The sequence below is a fragment of the Macaca fascicularis genome, chromosome 19 (assembly GCF_037993035.2).
Source record: "Macaca fascicularis isolate 582-1 chromosome 19, T2T-MFA8v1.1".
Taxonomy (NCBI): domain Eukaryota; kingdom Metazoa; phylum Chordata; class Mammalia; order Primates; family Cercopithecidae; genus Macaca; species Macaca fascicularis.
Window position 1 is genome coordinate 46,457,448 of NC_088393.1, and position 20,534 is coordinate 46,477,981.

Here is a 20,534-nt window from a genome sequence, read left to right on the forward strand (position 1 = left end):
CTACAGGCGCCCGCCACCACGCCCAGCTAGTTTTTTGTATTTTTTTTTTTTTTTTAGTAGAGACGGGGTTTCACCGTGTTAGCCAGGATGGTCTCGATCTCCTGACCTCGTGACCCACCCGTCTCAGCCTCCCAAAGTGCTGGGATTACAGGCTTGAGCCACCGCGCCCAGCCAAAAAAAAATTTTTTTTTTTTTTTAGGAGAGACAGTTGGGTGATCTGATACGACATGAGCTCAGGGTTCGGAGGGAACAGTGATGAGAGAGGTGAGGGTGGGGATGGGAGCTGGGTCATCTAAACCCAGGTAAACAGCCCGGACTTTGTCCTGATGGTAGTGAGGAGTCAGGGAAGGGTTTAAGCAGTGTGGGGTGGGGTCAGGTCTGCCCAGGGAGGTGGGTGGTTTCCCATATGCCAGAATAGGAGGCCCTTTTGAGAAGTGTGGTTTGAGGACAAGTCCCATGGTTGTTGTCCTACTTTGCCCCCACCTGCCCAGCCTGCCTGGATCGAATCCTGCCCAGATCGAATCCTGCCCAGAGGAGCAGGTCCAAGTGGGGACAGGAAGGGTTTTGATTTAGCTTTTGCACCAAGTACAGAGCAGGTCTTCAATCAGGGAGCCTTGGGGGCTGCCCAGTATCCAGGGCAGATGCCCAGACTGTGCTCAAGACAGTATGCGGTCTGTGTCCAAAGTAGTCACAGCAGGCTGTGTGTGGCCTCCAGGAGCTCCTTCAGTTTCACTTCCACTGTCTGCAAGTCAGGCATTTTCTATATCACCAAGCCTCTGCCATTGCCATTGTCTCCTCTGCCTGTTGTGTGACATGCTCGCCTCTCTCCCTGTCAACCTCCTCCCCTTCCTCCCTCTCCCCCTCCATCTCTCTTGCTCCCTTCCCATACCAGCATCCTTTGTCATCCCAGCTTTCTTCACCCAAGTCCAGTCAGTCCTTACCACCCCCATTCTCCTCTCTCCCAACCAGACTGCCCGGTTCCTGGGCCTGACCTGGAGATCAATCCCACTCTGGAGTCTCTGTGTCTGAGCATGACAGAACACGCCTTGGGTGGTGAGCATTTCCTCTTTCCCTGACCCAGCTCCCACCTACCCAGCGTCTCTTCCTCTGAACTGAGCAACTCAGAGTCATCCTGAGGGGTCCCCAGGGGAGGCCAGACTCCAGGGAGGGCCTGACCGGGATGACAGGCTACCTGAGTGCCTTTTCTTGGGCCTCCCTCCAGCTCCTGATCTTCCTCCCTTCCTCCCTTTCTTACCACAGATGGGACAGACAAAACCTCCACCATCTGACGGGACCCACAGCCCAGCGCACCCATAGGCTCCCTGGGCGGCGGGCGGGGGCCAACCCCCAACAGGCTTCTCCGCGACAGCGAGAGGGTGGGCTGGCTCAGCTATATATTCTAATATTTTTCTACTCTCTTACCCTTTTAACTTTTGTTTAACATTGGCACATGCCTTGCTCACTCCCAGGCCCGTCGAGGGATCTCTGCTGAGGCCCGGGGAGTTGGGGGCAGCCAGGATAAAGGGGGCAGGGACTGGCCAGACTGCCTGCCTCTCTCCTTTCCTTCTTCATCCCCACCTGGTCCCATCCCACCCCTGCCTCCTCCAGACCGCTGACCACCTGCCTCTCCCCAAGGGAGCAGACTCCCCAGAGACAAACTGACCACTACCTTGTGGAGCCTGCTCAGAAACATTTGATATTTGGGGTGACATGAGCAGGGCAGAGAACCTGCCCTCCAGAATGTTATTGAGAGGAGCTGGGGAGAAGGGAGGGGAGCAAGGAGAGGAAGCCCTCTCTCCTCTCCCTCCTTCCCCTTTACCATTCCCCACATTCTCCAAGGACAGGAGCCACCTTCTTCTCTCTCACCTCCTTTGGCCCTGTTCACCAGAGGTTCTCTATGATTAATTTCTTAGGCCTATTTAAGATACATATTTATATAGTTCTTAACGGTTTTTCTCTGATCATTTCCTCTCATTTTTAGAATCCCCAGGCCTCTCTCTGAGCCAAGACAGTGGCAGGGGGAGCCTGAACTTTATGAGGGGAGAGGGCAGAGCCCCCTCCTCCAGACCCCCAAGCTCTAACCCATTTTCCTCCAGCCCTGGCTCCCCAGATGAAGAGGTTGGAGGTGGGCAGCCAGGGTGGCCAGTGAGGTCAGGAAGTCTGTTGCCTTAACGTCCCCTTCCCTATGAACACACACCCTTCTCCGCTCCCAGGTCTGGTTGGTGATACTTGGGAGTCAGGAATAAGGGAAAGGGGATTGTTTGGTTTTTGGGTTTTTCCCTAAGCCCCTCCCTTTTCTTTTAGCCTTTCCCCTTCCCCCATTATGTCATGACCTCACTTAAGTGGAACACTATATCATAACCCAGAGATTTGTCCCAGTCCCAGAGTCTGACAGACTGTCTGGTCCCTATTCCTAATGAGGGGTTGTGTTGGGGCCCAGGTGGAGGGAGGGGATTCGGGGGTTCAGACTGCGGGGAAGCCAGGGTCTCCCTCTTCAATGCCCTCCTCCCCCTCAGCCCACCCTCCCCACTGGGACATTCTCAAGCTTTTCACACCGAAAAGGAAAAAAAATGTTATTTTTAGATACATTTTATGAATAACTTTTGTTATGAATATGGCTGGTAACCATTGTGTATGTTATTAAAGATACAAAATGTTGGGAAAAAAACAAAAAACCAAAAAAAAAAATTTTAAAACCACCACCCTCCCTGCACTATCACCCCATTCCCCAGACCTTCTTGCCCCCACCCTCCTGGTCTGTGGACCTCCCTCTGCTCTGAGCCCAGGGAGGGGGAAGAAGCCAGGGGGTAAGGGTGGCCCTGGGAACCTGGCTCTGGGTCCCCACTTCCTCTCCCAGTGCCGGGCTGGGTGGGGTGTCAGGTTTATTTATGTACCTCTTGCACACTCATCAACCTATGCAAGTCCCCCACCCCGGCCCTCCATGTTTCTGTGCCTTTGCTCATCCCCTCAATCTCCCAGGGCTTCTCCAGTCCCCCTCCCACTAGCTGCAGGAAGTGGGATGGACGGGCCACCTCGTTTGGAATCAGCAGGGTGTCCCTCTCATGGGACCCTCCCCTCTCCCCAGCCTGTCCTGTCTGGTTCATTCTCCATCAGGGTGAGCTGACTGTGCCTGGCACTGGGAGATGGTGAGGGACACCGTCTCACACACACAGGGAGGCAAGAGCTGCCCCCCACCCCACCTGACAGCAGAGTGTGCAGGACGCAGGCGGCCCCACTCTGATGGGCAGGACCCTGACCCTCTCCCGCTCCAGCCCCCTCCCCAGGCCCTCCATGATTTCGCCCTCCCCACCCACTTCTGTCCCCAGCCCCACTGGCAGAATCAGCTTTGAGTAACTGTACAGTTTTTCTCGCTGTTGGAGAAGACTTATTTGTTGGAGTTTCACTTGTTTAATGGTCTGGGCTTATTTTGGAAAAAAAAAAAAAAAAAAAATTCTGACCTTCGTTGTGCTACATTTTGTGGGAAGCCATTGGCCCTGCCTCTGGCCTGTGTTTCTAAGCCTCAAGCCAAGATCCTTGAGCACCTCGGGGTGGGGGGAGGTGTGTGCTGGGCTGAATGACATCATAGGGGCTGGGAGGGTACGAAGTAAAGAGAAGTTGACTTTATTAACAGCAAAGGTTTGGGAGTGGGGAACAAACAAGTGAAAGGCTCACAAACCACTAGAAAAGTGCCATCCTGCTCATAATAATGGTGTCTGAACCAGCCCTGAATGCCCTGGGACTCAGTCACTGTCACTATCAGCTTCACTGGAATCAGAAGCTGCAGCTTCACTGCCATCCTCCTGGGCCGAGTGCTCGCTGCCACTGGGGAAGGGACTGGCGCTGCGGCTTCGGCTGTGGCTCCGCTGGCCACCCCCATTGCTGCCGCTGTCCGAATCATTGTCACTGCCACCTTGGGCTGGTCCTCTGTCCTCATCATCAGAGTCAGCATCATCCTCTGAATCAGCATCACTGCCAAAGATCTCCTCTTTGTCACGGGCAGCCCGGGCCTCATCCTCGCTGCTCTCGTCCTCACCACTGCCACTCTTGTCACTGGCCTCGTCCCTGTCAACTTCCTCCCGTTCACTCTCGCTGCCCGAACGCTCATCTTCACTGCCCTCCTTCTCACTGCTGCTGCCTTTCTCCTGCTCCTCATCTGGAAGGGAGTGGAGAGAGGTGAGACCCACTTTTCCACCTTCACAGGGCTCCCAGAGTCTGGCCTGTCCAGATTTACCTGAGCCCCCAGCTTCTTTCTCTTCTGTCTCCATCTCCTCTTCCTCTTCCTCCTCTGGTTCGTGGTTTTCTAGCTGGGCCTTCCGTGCCTCCTGGAAGCAGCAAGATTGGAATGAGGGGAAGGAGGGTGTTCTGTTGGGTTTTTGTCCCCCTCCTCACCTGCAACCACCACCCTCCCTGCCGTGGGTACTCTGGGCCAGTGGTGCTTGTTACCTGAGCTTCCAGTTCCTTCTCATTCATGTCCCGATGTTTGACCACAAGCAGGGCGTTGGTGCCTGACTGAACCCCAGCCTTGGCCCGGCGCTTACTAAGGCGGACCCTGCAGGGGGTAAATTTGGGGGAGAGAAGTAGAAGATGCAGTTAAAGACACACCTCCCACTCCCCCGCCCCCCAGTGAGGGGTCTGGTCTGACTTGGTTCCCCATCAATACTTAGAGTAAATGGGAATAAATACAGATTGAATAAGGGCAACTAAGCTCAAGGTATTGAGGGCAGGGGAAAGGAAGGATGGCTCCCATGGCACCAATTTGGTTGCCCTACACTGTGTGCGTTATATGGTGTATTTACATAAATATGAGCATGGGCCACTTAACAGGGACACATTCTGAGAAATACATCATGTGAACATCATACAGTGCACTTACACAAATGTACACAGTATAGCCTACTACATACCTAGGCTGTAATGGTGTAGCTTATTGCTCCTAGGCTACAAAGCTGTACAGCATGGGACTATACTGAATACTGCAGGCAATTGTAACACAATAGTAAGTATTTGTATATCTAAACATAGAAAAAGTACAGTCAAGACACGGTATTCTATCTTAAGGGACCATGATAAGCAGTCCATTGTTGACTGAAATACATGCAGTGCATTACTGTATACGTGAATTAATTACCAACACTTTGAGAAACCAGGAGAATCATCTGAATTTGGGGCTTTTGGAAGATAGGAATTTTTGGCTCCACAGCATAGCAACAGTGGGCTGAAGTGACATCGCGCCCTCCATGGTTGCCCAGAACTCCAGGTCACTCAGATGCTACCACACCACTGCTCTTTTACATTTCCTGCCTGGCCTATGGGGTCAGTTCTTGTAATCTCTTCTTTAAACAGAAACTTAAGACTTCCCAACTCTACACCAGAGGTGCTGGCATAGCAGTAAACTTTCAGCCATCAGGGAAGAGTTTTGGGGTCACATTTTTGAATGTGGGTATTAAGCATTTCATTTAAAACATTCATGCTGGCCAAGTGCGGTGGCTCACGCCTGTAATTCCAACACTTTGGGAGGCCGAGGTGGGTGGATCACAAGGTCAGGAGTTCAAGACCAGCCTGGCCAAGATGATGAAACCCCGTCTCTACTAAAAATACAAAAATTAGCCGGGTGCAGTGGCTCATGCCTGTAATCCCAGCACTTTGGGAGGCTGAGGCAGGTGGATCACCTGAGGTCTGAAGTTTGAGACCAGCCTGACCAACATGGAGAAACCCCGTCTCTACTAAAAATACAGAATTAGCCGGGTGTGGTGGCGATGCCTGTAATCCCATCTACTCCAGAGGCTGAGGCAGGAGAATGGTTTGAACCTAGGAGGCAGAGGTTGCTGTGAGCAGAGATCGCGCCATTGCACTCTGGGCAACAAAAGCGAAACTCCGTCTGAAAAAAAAAAAACAAAGCCGGGCGTGATGGCGGGCGCCTGTAGTCCCAGCTACTCGGGAGGCTGAGGCAGGAGAATGGCGTGAACCCGGGAGGCAGAGCTTGCAGTGAGCGGAGATCGCGCCACTGCCCTCCAGCCTGGGTAACAGAGCGAGACTCCATCTCAAAAAAAAAAAAAAAGCCGGGTGTGGTGGCAGGCACCTGTAATCCTAGCTACTCAGGTACTTAGGAGACTGAGGCAGGGGAATCTCTTGAACACAAGGCAGAGGTTGCAGTAAGCCAAGATGGCACCACTGCACTGTAGCCTAGGCGACAGAGCAAGACTCTGTCTCAAAAAAAAAAAAAAAAAAAATCATGCTAATTTTATATATTACTCCATACTTTGGCAATGTTTACTTTCACATGAAGTGTGTTACTAATACTGGGAAACTTGGCCCTCTACCCTGCACAAAAGCTCTAAATGTCTTCTGCATTAAGATTTTCTTTCTGGCTGGGTGCGGTAGTTCACACCTGTAATCCCAGCACTTTAGGAGGCCGAGGCAGGCAGATCACCTGAGGTCAGGAGTTCAAGATCAGCCTGGCCAACATGGTGAAACTCCATCTCTACTAAAAATGCAAAAAAAAATTAGCTGGCCATCCTGGCACACGCTTGTGATCCCAGCTACTCAGGAGGCTGAGGCAGGAGAATCACTTGAACCCAGGAGGCGGAGGTTGCAGTGAGCTGAGATCACACCACTGCACTCTGGCCTGGGCAACAGAGTGACACTCCATCACAAAAAAAAAAAAAAAGATTTTCTTTTCTGGCTTCTCCTATTAGAACCAAGTCCAGCTCATGTGCATGATCAAACATCTGCTGTTCTTGTTTACCAATGCGTATGACAAATTATTAGGTACAAAGGACCTCCAGCGTGGCTCTTGCATGCCCCAGGGTCTTAAGAAGCACAGATCCAGGCTAATCATCTGATTAGTGGCCAAGTACCTGGTTTCCAACTCATTGTAGTAAACCCCGTCACCTTCTCGGAAGATGAAGAAGTAGTTTTCCTCATAGCCCTTGCTAGCTTTGTTCTTCACGTTCCAGTTGTACTCCCGAGCAATTTTGTAGTCATACCTGAGGATGAGGGCACAGGTTCAGTCCCATTTCCTCCCTATCCCTATCGCAATCCCAATCTCCAAAACTTCCCATTCCCCAAAACTTAATCCCAACCCACGCACACATCATCTGGTGCATAGTCCATCTCCTCCTCCTGGTCCCGCTTTCGTTTCTTCAACGTCTCTTCTACAGGCAGGAAATAGGCCACAAACTGGTTCCCTTCCTCATCCATCATGCCCCTGGTTGGGGGAAAAGGAGTGGCAATGAAGTGTGAGGCCAAAAGGCAGCAAGGAGCAGGCCAAGGTGGGCAGCAGGACCAACTACCTAATCATGGCCTGAGACATCATCTCCAACGCAGCTGCGCCACTTGTGTCCTTGGGGGCTGGGTCTGAGTCAAAGATCACCTGAGCACATGGATTGATCCACATCTAGGGAGATGGAGGCACTGGGGTTAGATGGGAATAGGCACAAATAGGCTGTCCCTTTCTACCTCCCACCTTGGGCCTGACCTTAAAGTCTGGGAAGACAGGCATGACCTCCACCGGTGTGACTCGGGGTTTGCTGTAGTGCTGGGAGATCTGGTGGGACAAAAACAGGGTGAAGAGCAGCTCTGCAGCCATACCCTTACCTCTCCCCATCCCAGTCCCTCAATTACTGATTTCTGGGCATCCTCAAAAGTCTTCTCAATGGCTGTGATCTGGCTATCCCTGTCTTTGTATATTTCTTCCTCGGTAAACTGCTGCTTCACAGAAACCCCAATCCTAGGAATGAAGAAAAAGGCCTTTAGGGGCCACTGGACACACCTGGCATCTCCACCTTCCCTCTCTCCCTGTTTGCAACTTACTTGACCTCAGGCTTCTCATTGGAGATGCCGTAACGGTTAAACTCAGTGGAGATGTACTCTGTCTTTCGCATCCATGGCACCACCTTCGCGTGCTGCTGGGATCTGGGGTAGGAAATCAGGTGCCTCAGAACCCCACCGCCCTCCTGCTTGTAGGGCCCACGGGAGCCAGTCCCCAGCACCCATTTGCTACCTGCTCACCTCTTGGAGCTGGTGGGGGCCTGAATCTCCTCTTCCAAAAGTTTCTCATCAGCTGGATCTAGAAGAACTAGAGAGCGGGGCGGGGGGAGGGGGGAAGGAGGACCATGAAGGAGGCCCAGGTCCTTTGCTGCCCTAGAGCAGACCCTCCCTGTCTCCCCACACACCATTGGGGTCGATGCGGTAGGTGTCAGGATTGATGAGATCGATGGTGACCCCCAGGTCTGGCTCAGTCAGGAGGTCATGTTTGTGCTGTTTCTCCAACGAAGTGGCTTTGTACTGGACGAACCTGGGTGGGGAAACACCTCTTGTGGTGTCTGGATTCCAGCTTCACCCCTCACAGCCCTGCTTCTCAGAGGCGAAGCTTCTTTGGGGAGGAACTCAGAATGAAGTGTCCCCCATGGCGGAGTCTGAAAGCTGGCTCCCCAGTGGGAAGGGACTTGGACACTGCTTGCTCCATTCATTAACAAACAATTGAGCAGCTACTACTATGTGCTAGGTAGGTACTGTGCTAGGCCCTGAGCAAACAGCAGCCGACGAGACAAGCAGTCCCTGCCTTCAAATAACTCATACCTGAATAGTTTTCCCATTCTTAGTCTCACCTGTTCTGGTCGAAGGGGTAGGTGATGAACTTGGGGTCGAAGGGGATATCAGGGAGGCTATTGCAGTACTTGACTCGGCAGACCACTCCAGACCTAGGAACGTTAGTGGCTCAAAAGTGGGTCCCCGCTGCCCCACCTCTGCTCCCAGCCCCACTGCCCCACCGCTCCTGGGAAAGCACAGTGAGGCTCACCTCTCAGGCAGAGTCCGGTGGGAATTGGGCCTAGTGGAGAAGAAAGACAGTGATAGGTGGAGAGGACGGGATTGACAGGAGAATGAAAAAGGCTTCCCCAACCTTTCAAAAAGTAGAAGGAGGGGTGACAAATGCTGGTTTCTTTTGGTGGTGGGGGGTGTCCAAATGCTTTAATGGAGGGAAACAAATGTTCAACTTATTTAGGAAGAAGAGCCCCCAAAAGCTTTAATGAACAAGGCCAAGTGCTCCATCCCTTTTGCAGGGGATGGCTTCAAGTGCTTTAATAAAGAACCATGTACTCAATCGTCTTTGGAAGAGGGGTCTCCAAACGCTTGACTGGAAGGATCCCTTCTGGAGAGTCTCCAAAAGCTTAATCCCTGAAGTGCACGGCGGGGAGGAGGGGAACACCTGAATCTCAGAAGGAACCCGCTCCCTTCGTCAAAGGTGAGCGCTCCATGACGTCACGGGCAGACCTGGGGGCTGGTGACGTTGTCCAGCAGAAACCCTATCCCGATCCCCCACCTTGCTGAAACAGAAAACCGTGGCGCCTACCTGTGGCCATCCTCCCGCTGGGCCTGGGTCTGGATGGTGGGCGCCATAGCGACGAGGCGACGGCAGCCCGGACGGGGTCCTAGCGGGGCCGAAGGGGGACGCGGAGGGGCGTGCCGACTTCAGGGGACGCCTGATCCGAGGCAGGCCCAGGTTGGCGCCGCTCCCCGCGGAAAGTGAGATGAGGTGGGCGGGCAAGAAGTGCTCCAGCGAGACTCAGGTGAACGCGCAGGCAGCACCAGGGACGGACTCGAAGCTCCTGTTCCACCAACTGCCGCCAAGACGCTGAGGACCCAACGGGGACTCCTCACGGCGCGACGCCTTCGGGGAAATGAAGTCCGGAACGGAACCACACACGGATTGGCGAGCGTCTGGGTGAAGGGCGGAGCAAGGGAGAGAGGTGCTTCTATGATTGGTGAAAAGATCTCAGTCTGGACCTCGGATTTGAGAGTAACGTAACGTAGGAGCACCTCCTTCCCTTCCATTGGCTTAATTGCCTGCGAGGTGGGATAACTAGCAAACGGGGACTAGAAATAGGGATGTCGAACAGCAACGCGGGGAGACGCAGTTGTGACGCACTTCCGGCGGCCTACGCGAGAAAGATGGCTGCATCCCAGCAGCAAGCTTCAGCGGCTTCCTCAGCTGCTGGTGTATCGGGTCCTAGTTCGGCTGGCGGCCCGGGTCCCCAGCAGCAGCCGCAACCGCCAGCACAACTGGTGGGCCCTGCCCAGAGCGGCCTGCTGCAGCAACAGCAACAGGACTTCGATCCTGTGCAGCGTTATAAGATGCTCATCCCGCAGCTGAAGGAGAGTCTACAGGTGATTGGCCTTAAGCAGCGAGAAGCAAACTGCATTTGGTAGTCTAACTTCAGAGGGGCGGGCCGAGGGCCAGGTTAGTCGGAGAGAGTGCTAGGCAGAAAAAGAAGTAGAACCTGCTGTTTTGGCCTGGCGCGGCGGCGCACGCCTGTGTTCCCATGCCTGTCATCCCAGCACTTTGGGAGGCTGAGGCGGGCGGATAACTTGAGGTCAGGAGTTCTAGACCAGCCTAGTGAAACCCCGTCTCTACTAAAAATACAAAAATTAGCCAGGCATGGTGGCGCGCGCCTGTAATTACAGCTACTCGGGAGGCTAACGCAGGAGAATCGTTTGAACCCAGGAGGCGGAGGTTGCAGTGAACCGAGATCGTGCCATTGCACTCCAGCCTGGGCAACACAGCGAGACTCCGTCCAAAAAAAAAAAAAAAAAACCTGTTGTTTTATGCGAGACCTAAGCGAAGCTCGGCAGAGATGATAGAATCAGCGCTGATGTTGAGGCTGGGACTGGCCGGAGGAGTGAGGGGTTGTTTAAAGGAGAACTGAGCTCTGGTCGTTAAAGCCTGAGGAGAGGACTAGCTTATACTGAGATTCTGCCCTTGATTGATAGGTGAGGGAGGACGCTTACATTATTGGCGAGAAGCTCAGGTGAGAGCGGGCCTCTGGAAGGATGGAGTGGTGACAGCTATAGGAATCGAAACAAGTATTTGGAAAGTCACGAGGGAAGGTGCCAGTTGAAAAGAAGACCTGAGATTGAGTGATCTTAAGGAAGAGTGTTCCCTTTTGTTTTTCCATTTCCCACATGTTTTGTTTTTGTTTTGACTAGACCTTGATGAAGGTTGCAGCACAAAACTTGATTCAGAACACTAACATCGACAATGGACAGTGAGTGCAGCCCCCTTTCCCAGGATATTCCGTTGCCTCCCCAGTCTTTGAAATTCATCTTTCTTTCTCCTCCCTGCCCACCTCACCTCCTATATTTACTTTTTTTTTTTTTTTTTTTTTTTTTTTTTGAGACAGGGTGTCCCTCTGTCACCCAGGCTGGAATACAGTGGCACGATCTTGGCTTATTGCAGCCTTGAACACCTGAGCTCAGGTGATCCTCTTGCCTCCGCCTCCCAAGTAGCCAGGACTGCAGACATGGCTACAGACTACAGATGCCTGGCTAAGTTGTAAGATTTTTTATAGAGACAGAGTCTTGCTATGTTGCCCAGGCTGGTCTCAAACTCCTGGCCTCTAGCGATCCCCTCAGCCTCACGAATCACTCCTCCTATTTTATTTTATTTTGTTTTTGTTGTTTTGTAGAGACAGGGTCTTGCCATGTTGCCCAGGCTGGTCTCAAACTCCTGGGTTCAAACAGTCCTTCCACCTTGGCCTCCCAGAGTGCTGGGATGACAGTCATGAACCATCACAACCAATCTTTTTTTTTTTTTTTTTGGAGATAAGAGTCTTGCTCTGTCGCGCAGGCTGGAGTGCAGTGGCACAGTCTCGGCTCACTGCAACCTCTGCCTCCCGGGTTCAAACGATTCTCCTGCCTCAGCCTGCCAAGTAGCTGGGACTACAGGCATGTGCCAGCACATCTGGCTAATTTTTTGTATTTTTAGTAGAGATGGGGTTTCACCATGTTGTCCAGGCTGGTCTCGAACTGCTGACCTCAGGTGATCTGCTCAACTCGGCCTCCCAAAGTGCTGGGATTACAGGCATGAGCTACCACGCCCAGTCTCCTTTTTTTTTAAACCCCACCAGTTTTCAACCACTACTTCAGATCCCCTGGGCCTGTACCTGGTTTCCTGTTGGACACTTGGTTGGGTAGATACTGGTGTCCCAGAGATTAGAAATCAATTCTTCAGACATCCTTTTTTTCTGGTCTGTAGAAAGAGCAGTGATGGACCCATACAGCGCTTTGACAAGTGCCTGGAGGAGTTCTACGCACTCTGTGACCAGCTGGAGCTCTGCCTGGTGAGAAGCCTTCTGGACATGGGGTAACGACAGCCCTGTCCCAGTCTCCGGGGTCTTCAGAAACCCTCAGTCAGTCAACTCACACTCAACTGGGGACCTCCTGTGGGCCAGACCTGTGCTTCCACCAACACTGAGGACCCAGGGTTGCTCTGATCCTTGCCCTCACAGAGCTTTCAGTTGAGTGGAATAATAAGCACACCCCTCAACAGTGACAGCTCAGAGTGGTCAGTGCTGTGATAGGAGAAGCTTAGGCCAGAGTGGTTAGGGTTATGATTGGGGAGGCACAGGCAGAGGGATCAGGGCTGGGATGCAGAAATCTCAGCTGTGGAAGCACTGGGTGGGGATAGGAAGAGAGTGGCTTAGGGAAGGCTGCTGCTAGAGAGCACATCTGAGCAAGTCTGAAACAAAGGAGGGAAGAGGGGCAGGAGTTGAGAGGAGGGCAAGTGACTAAGAATACAACCTCCGGAGTCAGATGCACCATCAGTCTCTACCTCTGACCTCTGGGTTCCTCCTTAGGAAAATGGAGTTTCCAGGAAAACTTAGATTATGCATGTAAACTACTTAACATGATGCTAGGCATATGGCAAATGTGTACTGTGGTATCATCATTATTTTGGACTGGTTTTTTTTGTCGGGGGGACGAGGCGGGGACAGTCTCATTCTGTCACCCAGGCTGGAGTATAGTGGCACCATTTCAGCTCACTGCAGCCTCCTCCTCCTGGTTTCAAGTGATTCTGGTGCCTCAGCCTCCCAAGTAGCTAGGACTATAGGCGCACACTACCACGTCTGGCTCATTTTTGTATTTTTAGTAGACACGGGGTTTCACCATTTTGGCCAGGCTAGTCTTGAACTCCTGGCCCCAAGTGATCCGCCCGCCTCAGTCTCCTAAAGTGCTGGGATTACAGGCATGAGCCACTGCACCCAGCCTTTTCTTTTTTTTGAGAGAGTCTCACTCTGTCGCCAGGCTGTAGTGCAGTGGCGCAATTTCGCTCACTGCAACCTCGGCCTCCCAGGTTCAAGCGATTCTCTTGCCTCAGCCTCCTGAGTAACTGGGACTACAGGCACGCACCACCAAGCCCAGCAAATTTTTGTATTTTTAGTAGAGACGGGGTTTCACCATGTTGGCCAGGATGGTCTTGATTTCTTGACCTTGTGATCCGCCCGTCTCAGCCTCCCAAAGTGCTGGGATTACAGGTGTGAGCTACCTGCACCCGGCCTTTTTTTTTTTTTTTTTTTTTTTTGAGTCAGAGTCTCACTCTGTTGCCCAGGCTGGACTGCAGTGGCACAGTCTCAGCTCACTGCAGCCTCTACTTCTGGGCTGAAGTGATCCTCCCACCTCAACCTTCCAAGTAGCTGGGACTACAGGCATGCGCCGCCATGCCTGGCTAATTTTTGTATTTTTTGTGGAGATGAGGTTTTGCCATATTGACCAGGCTAGTCTTGAATGCCTGGGGTCAAGCAATTTACCCACCTCAGCCTCCCAAAGGGGGATTACAGACCACTGTGCCTGGCCTGTCCTGGGTTTTGAAGGAAAAGTGAGAGGTTGAGAAGCTTAGTAGTGTCAGAACCATGTTCCAGCCGGAGGGAATAATATTTGCTTTAAATTTGTTTTAGGAACATCAAGTAATTCAGTCTGGCTGAGGTGTGGTAGGCATAGGAGCTTGTTGGATTTTGAATATAATCCTACGGGCACTGGGGAGGCATGGAGGGTTTCAAGCAGGGAAGAACATGGACCTGTCTGCCTTTTTTTTTTTTTTTTTTTTTTTTTTTTTTTGAGACAGAGTCTTGCTCTATCGCCCAGACTGGAGTGCAGTGGCGCGAGCTCGGCTCACTGCAAGCTCCACCTCCTGGGTTCAGGCCATTCTCCTGCCTCAGCCTCCCGAGGAGCTGGGACCACAGGCGCCCACCACCACGCCCGGCTAATTTTTTGTATTTTTAGTGGAGACGGGGTTTCACCATGTTAACCAGGATGGTCTCGATCTCCTGACCTCGTGATCCGCCTGCCTCAGCCTCCCAAAGTGCTGGGATTACAGGCGTGAGCCACCACTCCCGGCCGGACCTGTCTGCTTTTTAGGACTATGCCTCTGGCTGGCAAATGAGGGGTGGGTTCAAGGGGCTGAGACTGGAGGCAGGAGCCCGAGGCAGGAGCCCAAGGACGCATCCATGGCATGATCCAAGTATGCCTGGACTGGGCTTCACCAGGGCGGGGCCATGAGGAAATGGGGAAGACTGGGGAACTTGAGAGGCTTCGCGTGCAGGGCTTTGTATGCAGGCCACAGGACTGGTGTGCTGGAAGGAGCTAAAATTTCTGGGATGAGGCCCAGGGCTCTGGTTTAGAATGGAGGACTGTCCCTGAAACAGGGACCTAGGAGAAGCAGTTTTGGGGAGCATAAGGGCCCTACGAATGTCAGGGGGAGGCCGGCGACAGTGTGGGCGCCATCGGTGCAGAGGGGGAAACTGAGTGGTGTGTGTGGCTGTGACAGCCCTGGGAGGGCTTGAACAGTGAGAGAAGACGGGGCCTAGGAATGGCTGCCCTTAGGTAGTGTAAGAAGTATCTAGAGCTGGCCAGGCGCGCTGGTTCACGCCTGTAACCCCAGCACTTTGGGAGGCTGAGGCGGGCAGATCACAAGGTCAGGAGTTCGAGACCAGCCTGGCCAACATGGCGAAACCCTATCTCTACTAAAAATACAAAAATTAGCCAGGCGTGATGGCGTGCGCCTGTAATCCCAGCTACTTGAATGAGACAGGAGAATCTCTTGAACCTGGGAGGTGGAGGTTGGAATGAGCCAAGATGGCGCCACGGCACTCCAGCCTGGGTAACAGAGCAGGACTCTCTCTCCAAAAAGAAAAAGGGCCGGGCACAGTGGCTCACGCCTGTAATCCCAGTACTTTGGGAGGCTGAGGCGGGTGGATCACCTGAGGTCATGAGTTTGAGACCAGCGTGGCCAATGTGATGAAACCCCGTCTCGGCGGATCACAAGGTCAGGAGATCGAGACCATCCTAACTAACAGGCTGACACAGTGAAACCCCGTCTCTACTAAAACTACAAAAAATTAGCTGGGCATGGTAGCGGGCACCTGTAGTCCCAGCTACTCCGGAGGCTGAGGCAGGAGAAGGGCGTGAACCCACGAGGTGGAGCTTGCAGGGAGCCGAGATCGCGCCACTGCACTCCAGCCTGGGTGACAGAGCAAAGACTCTGTCTCAAAAAAAAAAAAAAGAAACCCCGTCTCTACTAAAATACAAAAAAATTAGCCGGGCTTGGTGGCGGGCGCCTGTAATCCCAGCTACTCGGGAGGCTGAGGCAGGAGAATCACTTGAGCCCAGGGAGCAGAGGTTGCAGTGAGCTGAGATCACGCCATTGCACTCCAGCCTGGGCGACAAGACTGAAACTCCATCTCAAAAGAAAAAAAAAAAAAAGTAGTACCTAGAGCAGCCAGAGAAGCAGGCGGCAAAACCAGGGTCGGGCGCCATCTGAGATGCCACTGCCAACACCAGGCCTGGAGCTGGGGCAGTAACAATGATAGTAGCTAACATTTCTTGGCACTTTAAACGGTGTGCCAGGATCTGTGCCTGTGTTTCACACACCTGCTCTCACTGTTCTCACCTTATGAGGTAGAAGAGGTGGTTATTAAACCCGTTTTCCAAAGAGGAAACTGAGGCTCAGAAAAGAGTAGCCGCCATGCCCCCACGTTCCCCAGCAAGTGATTGGCAGGGCCAACCTCTGACTCCAAGACCTGGGAAATCCAGAGGCCAAGCCAACAACCCCCAGCTAGCCCTTGGGGTGGGGTAGAATGACCTGGGGTGGAGCTGATGCTGTCCCCTTGCCTGCCTGTCCACAGCGCCTGGCGCATGAGTGCCTGTCACAGAGCTGTGACAGTGCCAAGCACTCTCCCACGCTGGTGCCCACAGCCACCAAGCCCGACGCGGTGCAGCCTGACAGCCTCCCCTACCCACAGTACCTGGCGGTCATCAAAGCCCAGATTTCCTGTGCCAAGGACATTCACACCGCCCTGCTGGACTGTGCCAACAAGGTCACGGGCAAGACACCCGCTCCACCTGCTGGCCCTGGGGGCACCCTGTGAAGTGGGGGGGCAGGGAGTGGGGCAGGCAGTGGTTGGAGGGTAGTGTACAAAGGGAATGAAAAGCGTCCTGGGCCTAAACACAGAAGCCTCCTGTCTTTTACTGCCTGAGCACCGCGGCGGGAGCCAGCAGGGGGCAGCAGAGGCCAACAGGGAGCTCGCTGGCCGGTCCCTGCCTCCCTGCCCCTTCTTCCTGCTCCCCCTCCTAGCCTAGGGTAGACTTTGGACTGTGTGTGTTGATGACCTCTCTGTTCCACAGGCCCTCCCTCAACCTGGCCTGGGTGTGGAACCCTGGCTGTCCCCTCTCCCTCAGTCCTTCCTGACTGTCTCCAGCTGGGAGGTGGTCTCTGTGTGCCACTCTTCTGTCTATTACAGTTGTCTCTCTCTCATCCTGTCTCTTTTTGTCCTTGTTTATGTGTTCCTCTTAATGTGTTTCTCCCCATAGTCCTATGTCTCTCTCTGACTAGTCCCCTTTAGCTGTCTTCTATCCCCAGCTCCTAACTGGGAATCTGTGTCTATGTAGGGAACCAGCACCCCGGGTTATCTGGGGCTAAGGGAAGGGACTTCATTTCCAGGGGCCACAGCCAAGCCCAGAGTCCCCCAGCAGCTCACATGTCAGCGCAGACCCCAGGGTCTTGGCCTAGGAGAGGAGCAGTAGAGGGGCCCAGGCTCTGAGCTCCACAGGTCTGAGCAGGGAGCAACTCAGGCCCCCACCCAAGCCTGCGTCAGCGGAACTTGAGTGAGGGGCGTTGTGCAATCTGTGGCAAGGCTGGCCCAGCTGGATGCCTGGGTCCCAGTATTTTTAGCCCCAAAGGAGAAGTGAAAAGGCCCCAGCCACGGTGAGTCATCAGTCCTGGGGAAGAACCCAGGCGCCTGAGCCCCAGCTCCGGGAAGCAGGCACTGGGGAGGGGGCTTCAAGGAGGGAGTGCCCCCTCAGACTCCCTCCTTCCCTGGGAGCTTCAGGAAGTTCAGCCTTGGCCTTCAGGCCTGAGCAAGTGCAGGGCGGAGCTACCAGCCCAGGCTCAGATGTTGGGGTATGAAAGCCTCAAGTGACTCAGCCTGGTTGGAGAACTGCCCCACCCAGTATCTTCTGTGCCATGGTTCCCACATTCCCACTCAGTGGCCTCCTATCCTGGACCCCATGCCTGCAAGGAAACCCCAGGATCACGGATACCTCTGTGATTCATGCTGAGCCCAAGTCCCCACACTGGAAAACTGGGAAATGGCCAGCCATGTGTGTCCCAGGAAATTCCTCCCCTTGTTCTTCCTTGAAGTGCCCAAGCATGTAGGTCAGGAAGGAAGGCTGAAGCACTGTCCCTAAGAGGAATTTCTCCTTCAGGGAAGCCTCAGTTTTGCCCGTTTATCTAATTGAATCAGTTTTCTACCCAATCCCCCGATTTTGTAGGATAATCTTCCTTATCTAAAGTAACTGATTATGGACTTTAATCACATCTACAAAAACACTTCCATGGCAACAGCTAGATGAGTGTTTGATTGAATAACTGGGACTGTAGCCCGTCCAAGTTGACACACAAAACTGACCATCGGACTGGGCGCGGTGGTTCACACCTGTAATCCCAACACTTTGGGAGCCTGAGGTGGGCGGATCACAAGGTCAGGAGTTCAAGACCAGCCTGGCCAACATGGTGAAACCCCATCTTTACTAAAAATACAAAAAATTAGCCAGGCGTGGTGGCATGCGCCTGTAATCCCAGCTACTCGGAAAGCTGAGGCAGGAGAATCGCTTGAACCTGGGAGGCAGAGGTTGCAGTGAGCCAAGATCGCACCATTGCACTCCAGCCTGGGTGACAAGGCAAGACTGTGTCTCAAAAAAATAAAAACCTGACCATCTAGTCATTGTCATCTGGGCACCTTCACACATCTCCTTAACTACACTTAACCTCCAAATAAGTACGATAGCATAGTCATAGTCCCACCCAACATGATACACTTATCTTGCATACAACTGAAAACCACTAACCCTTTCCCCAACAGAGCCCACCAGCAGTGGTGGAGATGTCAGTCCATGAGCACACACACAAGACAGGGACTGCTGGCCCTCCCAGGTGGTGTCAACACAACATCACACACAGGTGGGGGCCTGATAGCCCAGCACCCATGATACAGGGGCTACCAATGCTTAAAACCACACCCAGGGAGGCCACAGAGGCACTCAGTGGGTGGTGGGTTGGTGGATGCACATTTACCAGGCACAGGGCGGAGGTGGGCACCACAAAGTTGCATTCACTCAGCAAACGTACTGGGTATCTTGTGCCCAAGCCCTGTATTTGTGGAGCTGATATTCTAGTGAGAGACAGTAAATGTGATAAAAGTAAAACATAACAGATGGTGAAAAATTAAAGCAGAAAAGTGAGATCAGAAGTGGAGATGTTGGGGCCAGGCACAGTGGCCCAGGCCCTTAATCCCATCACTTTGGGAGATGCAGGCAGTTGGATGGCTTGAGCCCAGGATTTCAAGACCAGTCTGGGCAACATAGCAAAAGCCTGTATCTGCAAAAAAAATTCAAAAATCAGCTAGGTGTGGTGGTGCGTGCCCAGATTCCCAGGTACTCGGAGGCTGAGAGGTGGGAAGATGCCTTGAGCTTGAAAGGTCGAGGCTGCAGTGAGCTGTGATTGCACCACTGCACTCCAGCTTAGTTGACGGAGACCCTGTTTTTTTAACAAAGAAGCGAAGGTGTTTACACAAGCAAAATACTCCTTCTTTTAAGTGTAATTAAGTTGATCCAAAAAAAGTGGAAATGTATAATTAAAAAACACAGGAGCAAATCTAACATGAAATGTAATATCTGCATGTGGAGAATTGTGTTACTTTATTGAAAAACATTAAAAGTTTGAGAAAAGTTGGACAGTGGTTTCGTGAGCATTCATTACGGCTTATATATGTTCCATGTATTTATTATTAAATAGATGACAAAGGTTTTCTTGTTTATATATTTTTGAAATGAGTCTCACTCTGTTGCCCAGGCTGGAGTGCAATGACGCCATCTTGGCTCACTGCAACCTCCGCCTCCTGGGTTCAAGTGATTCTCCTGCCTCAGCCTTCCGACTAGCTGGGATTACAGGGGTGCATCACCACGCCCGGCTAATTTTTATATTTTTAGTAGAGACGGGTTTTCACCATGTTGGCTAGGCTGGTCTTGAGCTTCTGACCTCAAGTGATCTGCCTGCCTCGGTCTCCCAAAATTCTGGGATTACAGGCACCAGCCACCAGCCACCGTGCCGGGCCTTTTGTTTATTATTATTTTTTTAAATTCTTGACAAAGGTCAAGGAAGGCCTCACTGAGAAGGCGGTATTAGAGCAGCCCCAAAGGAAAGGGAATAAGCTTGGGGACATCCACACATCCAGGCAAGAGTGCTCCAGACAGAGGGAACTGCAAGTGCCCGGGACCTGGGACAGGAATGTGCTGGGGTTTATGGAACACATGAAAAGGAGGCTTGGGCACAATGAGGGAGCAGGGATAGGAGAGGAAATCCAGACAGGTCACAGAGGGCCTTGGTGAGGACTTGGCTTTGCTAGATAACTAAACCCAGAGGGAGATTACACAGTCTGGTGCACACTGCACGCTCCAGGGAGGGGGTGTATGTGAGGTGCACAGCCACCACAAAACAGACAGTGGGGACTCGAGCACACAGCATGCTTGCCCCCCTGCAGAGCTAACCCACTATGCTACAATCATGGTACCCCCAGGGACCCCATCCCATTGACAGTCCCACAAACAGATACCTTCAGGGAGCGACCCAGCCACATGAATACACAAACAACCCTCTAACCACCACTTAACCCGATAAGCTATCTCTCATCCCATCGCAGACTTTGCCCATCACAGGCTGACTCAGCCCTGTCCTTAGCCCAGCACTATCAGAAGCAGCCTCATCAGCCCTGCCCCAGCTTCTCAGGTGCTCGTGTCTGCACGTCTGCTCTGCCCACGGAGGCCGACACAAGAACGGTGACATGGAGTGGGGGAGCTCGCCAGCTACTCTTCCCATCACGCGGGCTGTAGACGTCAGAAACCAAAGTTCATCGGTTTCACTGCCTTGTGACTGGGGCCACAGGAACTGCATTCAGACGCTGGCCTACTGTGATCTGCACATGCAGTCTTAGACACCCACGACAAAGGACGTGGACATACGTGAACACTATTCACACAGCTGGGGACTAGACACACTGAGCCACAAAGGCCTTGCGCATGGCCACAGCTGCAGAGTCACGGATGCTCACACAGCTTCAAATGTGTGTGCCAGGTGTGGTGGCACATGCCTGTCGTCCCAGCTACCTGGGAGGCTGAAGTGGGAGGATCGATTCAGCCCAGGAGGT

General features: G+C 52.8%; 3 protein-coding genes across 12 annotated transcripts in view; 2 read left to right on the top strand and 1 right to left on the bottom strand.

Moving 5' to 3' along the window:
• The window catches only part of SAMD4B (sterile alpha motif domain containing 4B), a 43,954-nt gene extending 40,497 nt beyond the window's left edge, over nucleotides 1-3,457 (top strand). For 5 of the 9 annotated variants that reach the window (XM_065536609.2, XM_065536607.2, XM_065536608.2 and 2 more), the window contains 2 exons: nucleotides 970-1,053; nucleotides 1,261-3,457. In XM_065536609.2, the coding sequence (XP_065392681.1) occupies nucleotides 970-1,053; nucleotides 1,261-1,289 (113 nt within the window). In that variant the 3' untranslated portion in view covers nucleotides 1,290-3,457. The remainder of the gene's footprint in view (nucleotides 1-969; nucleotides 1,054-1,260) is intronic. The other 4 variants (XM_065536612.2, XM_065536610.2, XM_065536611.2 and 1 more) reach the window with 2 other exon arrangements.
• A 141-nt stretch (nucleotides 3,458-3,598) lies between these two features.
• PAF1 (PAF1 homolog, Paf1/RNA polymerase II complex component) lies at nucleotides 3,599-9,622 on the bottom strand. Its single transcript, XM_045378434.3, has 14 exons — nucleotides 9,353-9,622; nucleotides 8,801-8,830; nucleotides 8,610-8,702; nucleotides 8,175-8,296; nucleotides 8,011-8,077; nucleotides 7,813-7,914; nucleotides 7,624-7,729; nucleotides 7,478-7,546; nucleotides 7,293-7,396; nucleotides 7,091-7,207; nucleotides 6,858-6,986; nucleotides 4,444-4,549; nucleotides 4,232-4,322; nucleotides 3,599-4,153 (listed from the first exon to the last, which is right to left on the bottom strand). Exons 1-14 carry the CDS (start codon nucleotides 9,397-9,399, stop codon nucleotides 3,741-3,743), a joined length of 1,596 nt encoding a protein of 531 aa, XP_045234369.1. The 5' UTR covers nucleotides 9,400-9,622; the 3' UTR covers nucleotides 3,599-3,740.
• Nucleotides 9,623-9,924: 302 nt separating this feature from the next.
• On the top strand, nucleotides 9,925-19,063 carry MED29 (mediator complex subunit 29). 2 transcript variants are annotated; one of them, XM_045378435.3, is made up of 4 exons: nucleotides 9,925-10,167; nucleotides 10,987-11,045; nucleotides 12,035-12,142; nucleotides 15,960-19,063. In XM_045378435.3, exons 1-4 carry the CDS (start codon nucleotides 9,952-9,954, stop codon nucleotides 16,243-16,245), a joined length of 669 nt encoding a protein of 222 aa, XP_045234370.2. In that variant the 5' UTR covers nucleotides 9,925-9,951; the 3' UTR covers nucleotides 16,246-19,063. The 2 variants fall into 2 exon arrangements, with proteins under 2 accessions (XP_045234370.2, XP_005589235.2); XM_005589178.5 differs by having other exon boundaries at nucleotides 12,035-12,119.
• Nucleotides 19,064-20,534: the final 1,471 nt, after the last annotated feature.

What these genes read in the sequence shown, in the direction of transcription:
- PAF1 (XM_045378434.3), bottom strand. Translation starts at nt 9,399, where the DNA reads ATGGCGCCCACCATCCAGACCCAGGCCCAGCGGGAGGATGGCCACAG. An exon ending in CACCGGACTCTGCCTGAGAG is followed by an intron (nt 8,703 to 8,800) that starts GTGAGCCTCACT and finishes TAACGTTCCTAG; the next exon opens with GTCTGGAGTGGTCTGCCGAG. An exon ending in ATGTCTCAGGCCATGATTAG is followed by an intron (nt 7,208 to 7,292) that starts GTAGTTGGTCCT and finishes TCCCCCAACCAG; the next exon opens with GGGCATGATGGATGAGGAAG.
- MED29 (XM_045378435.3), top strand. Translation starts at nt 9,952, where the DNA reads ATGGCTGCATCCCAGCAGCAAGCTTCAGCGGCTTCCTCAGCTGCTGGT. An exon ending in AGCTGAAGGAGAGTCTACAG is followed by an intron (nt 10,168 to 10,986) that starts GTGATTGGCCTT and finishes TGTTTTGACTAG; the next exon opens with ACCTTGATGAAGGTTGCAGC. An exon ending in ACTAACATCGACAATGGACA is followed by an intron (nt 11,046 to 12,034) that starts GTGAGTGCAGCC and finishes TCTGGTCTGTAG; the next exon opens with AAAGAGCAGTGATGGACCCA.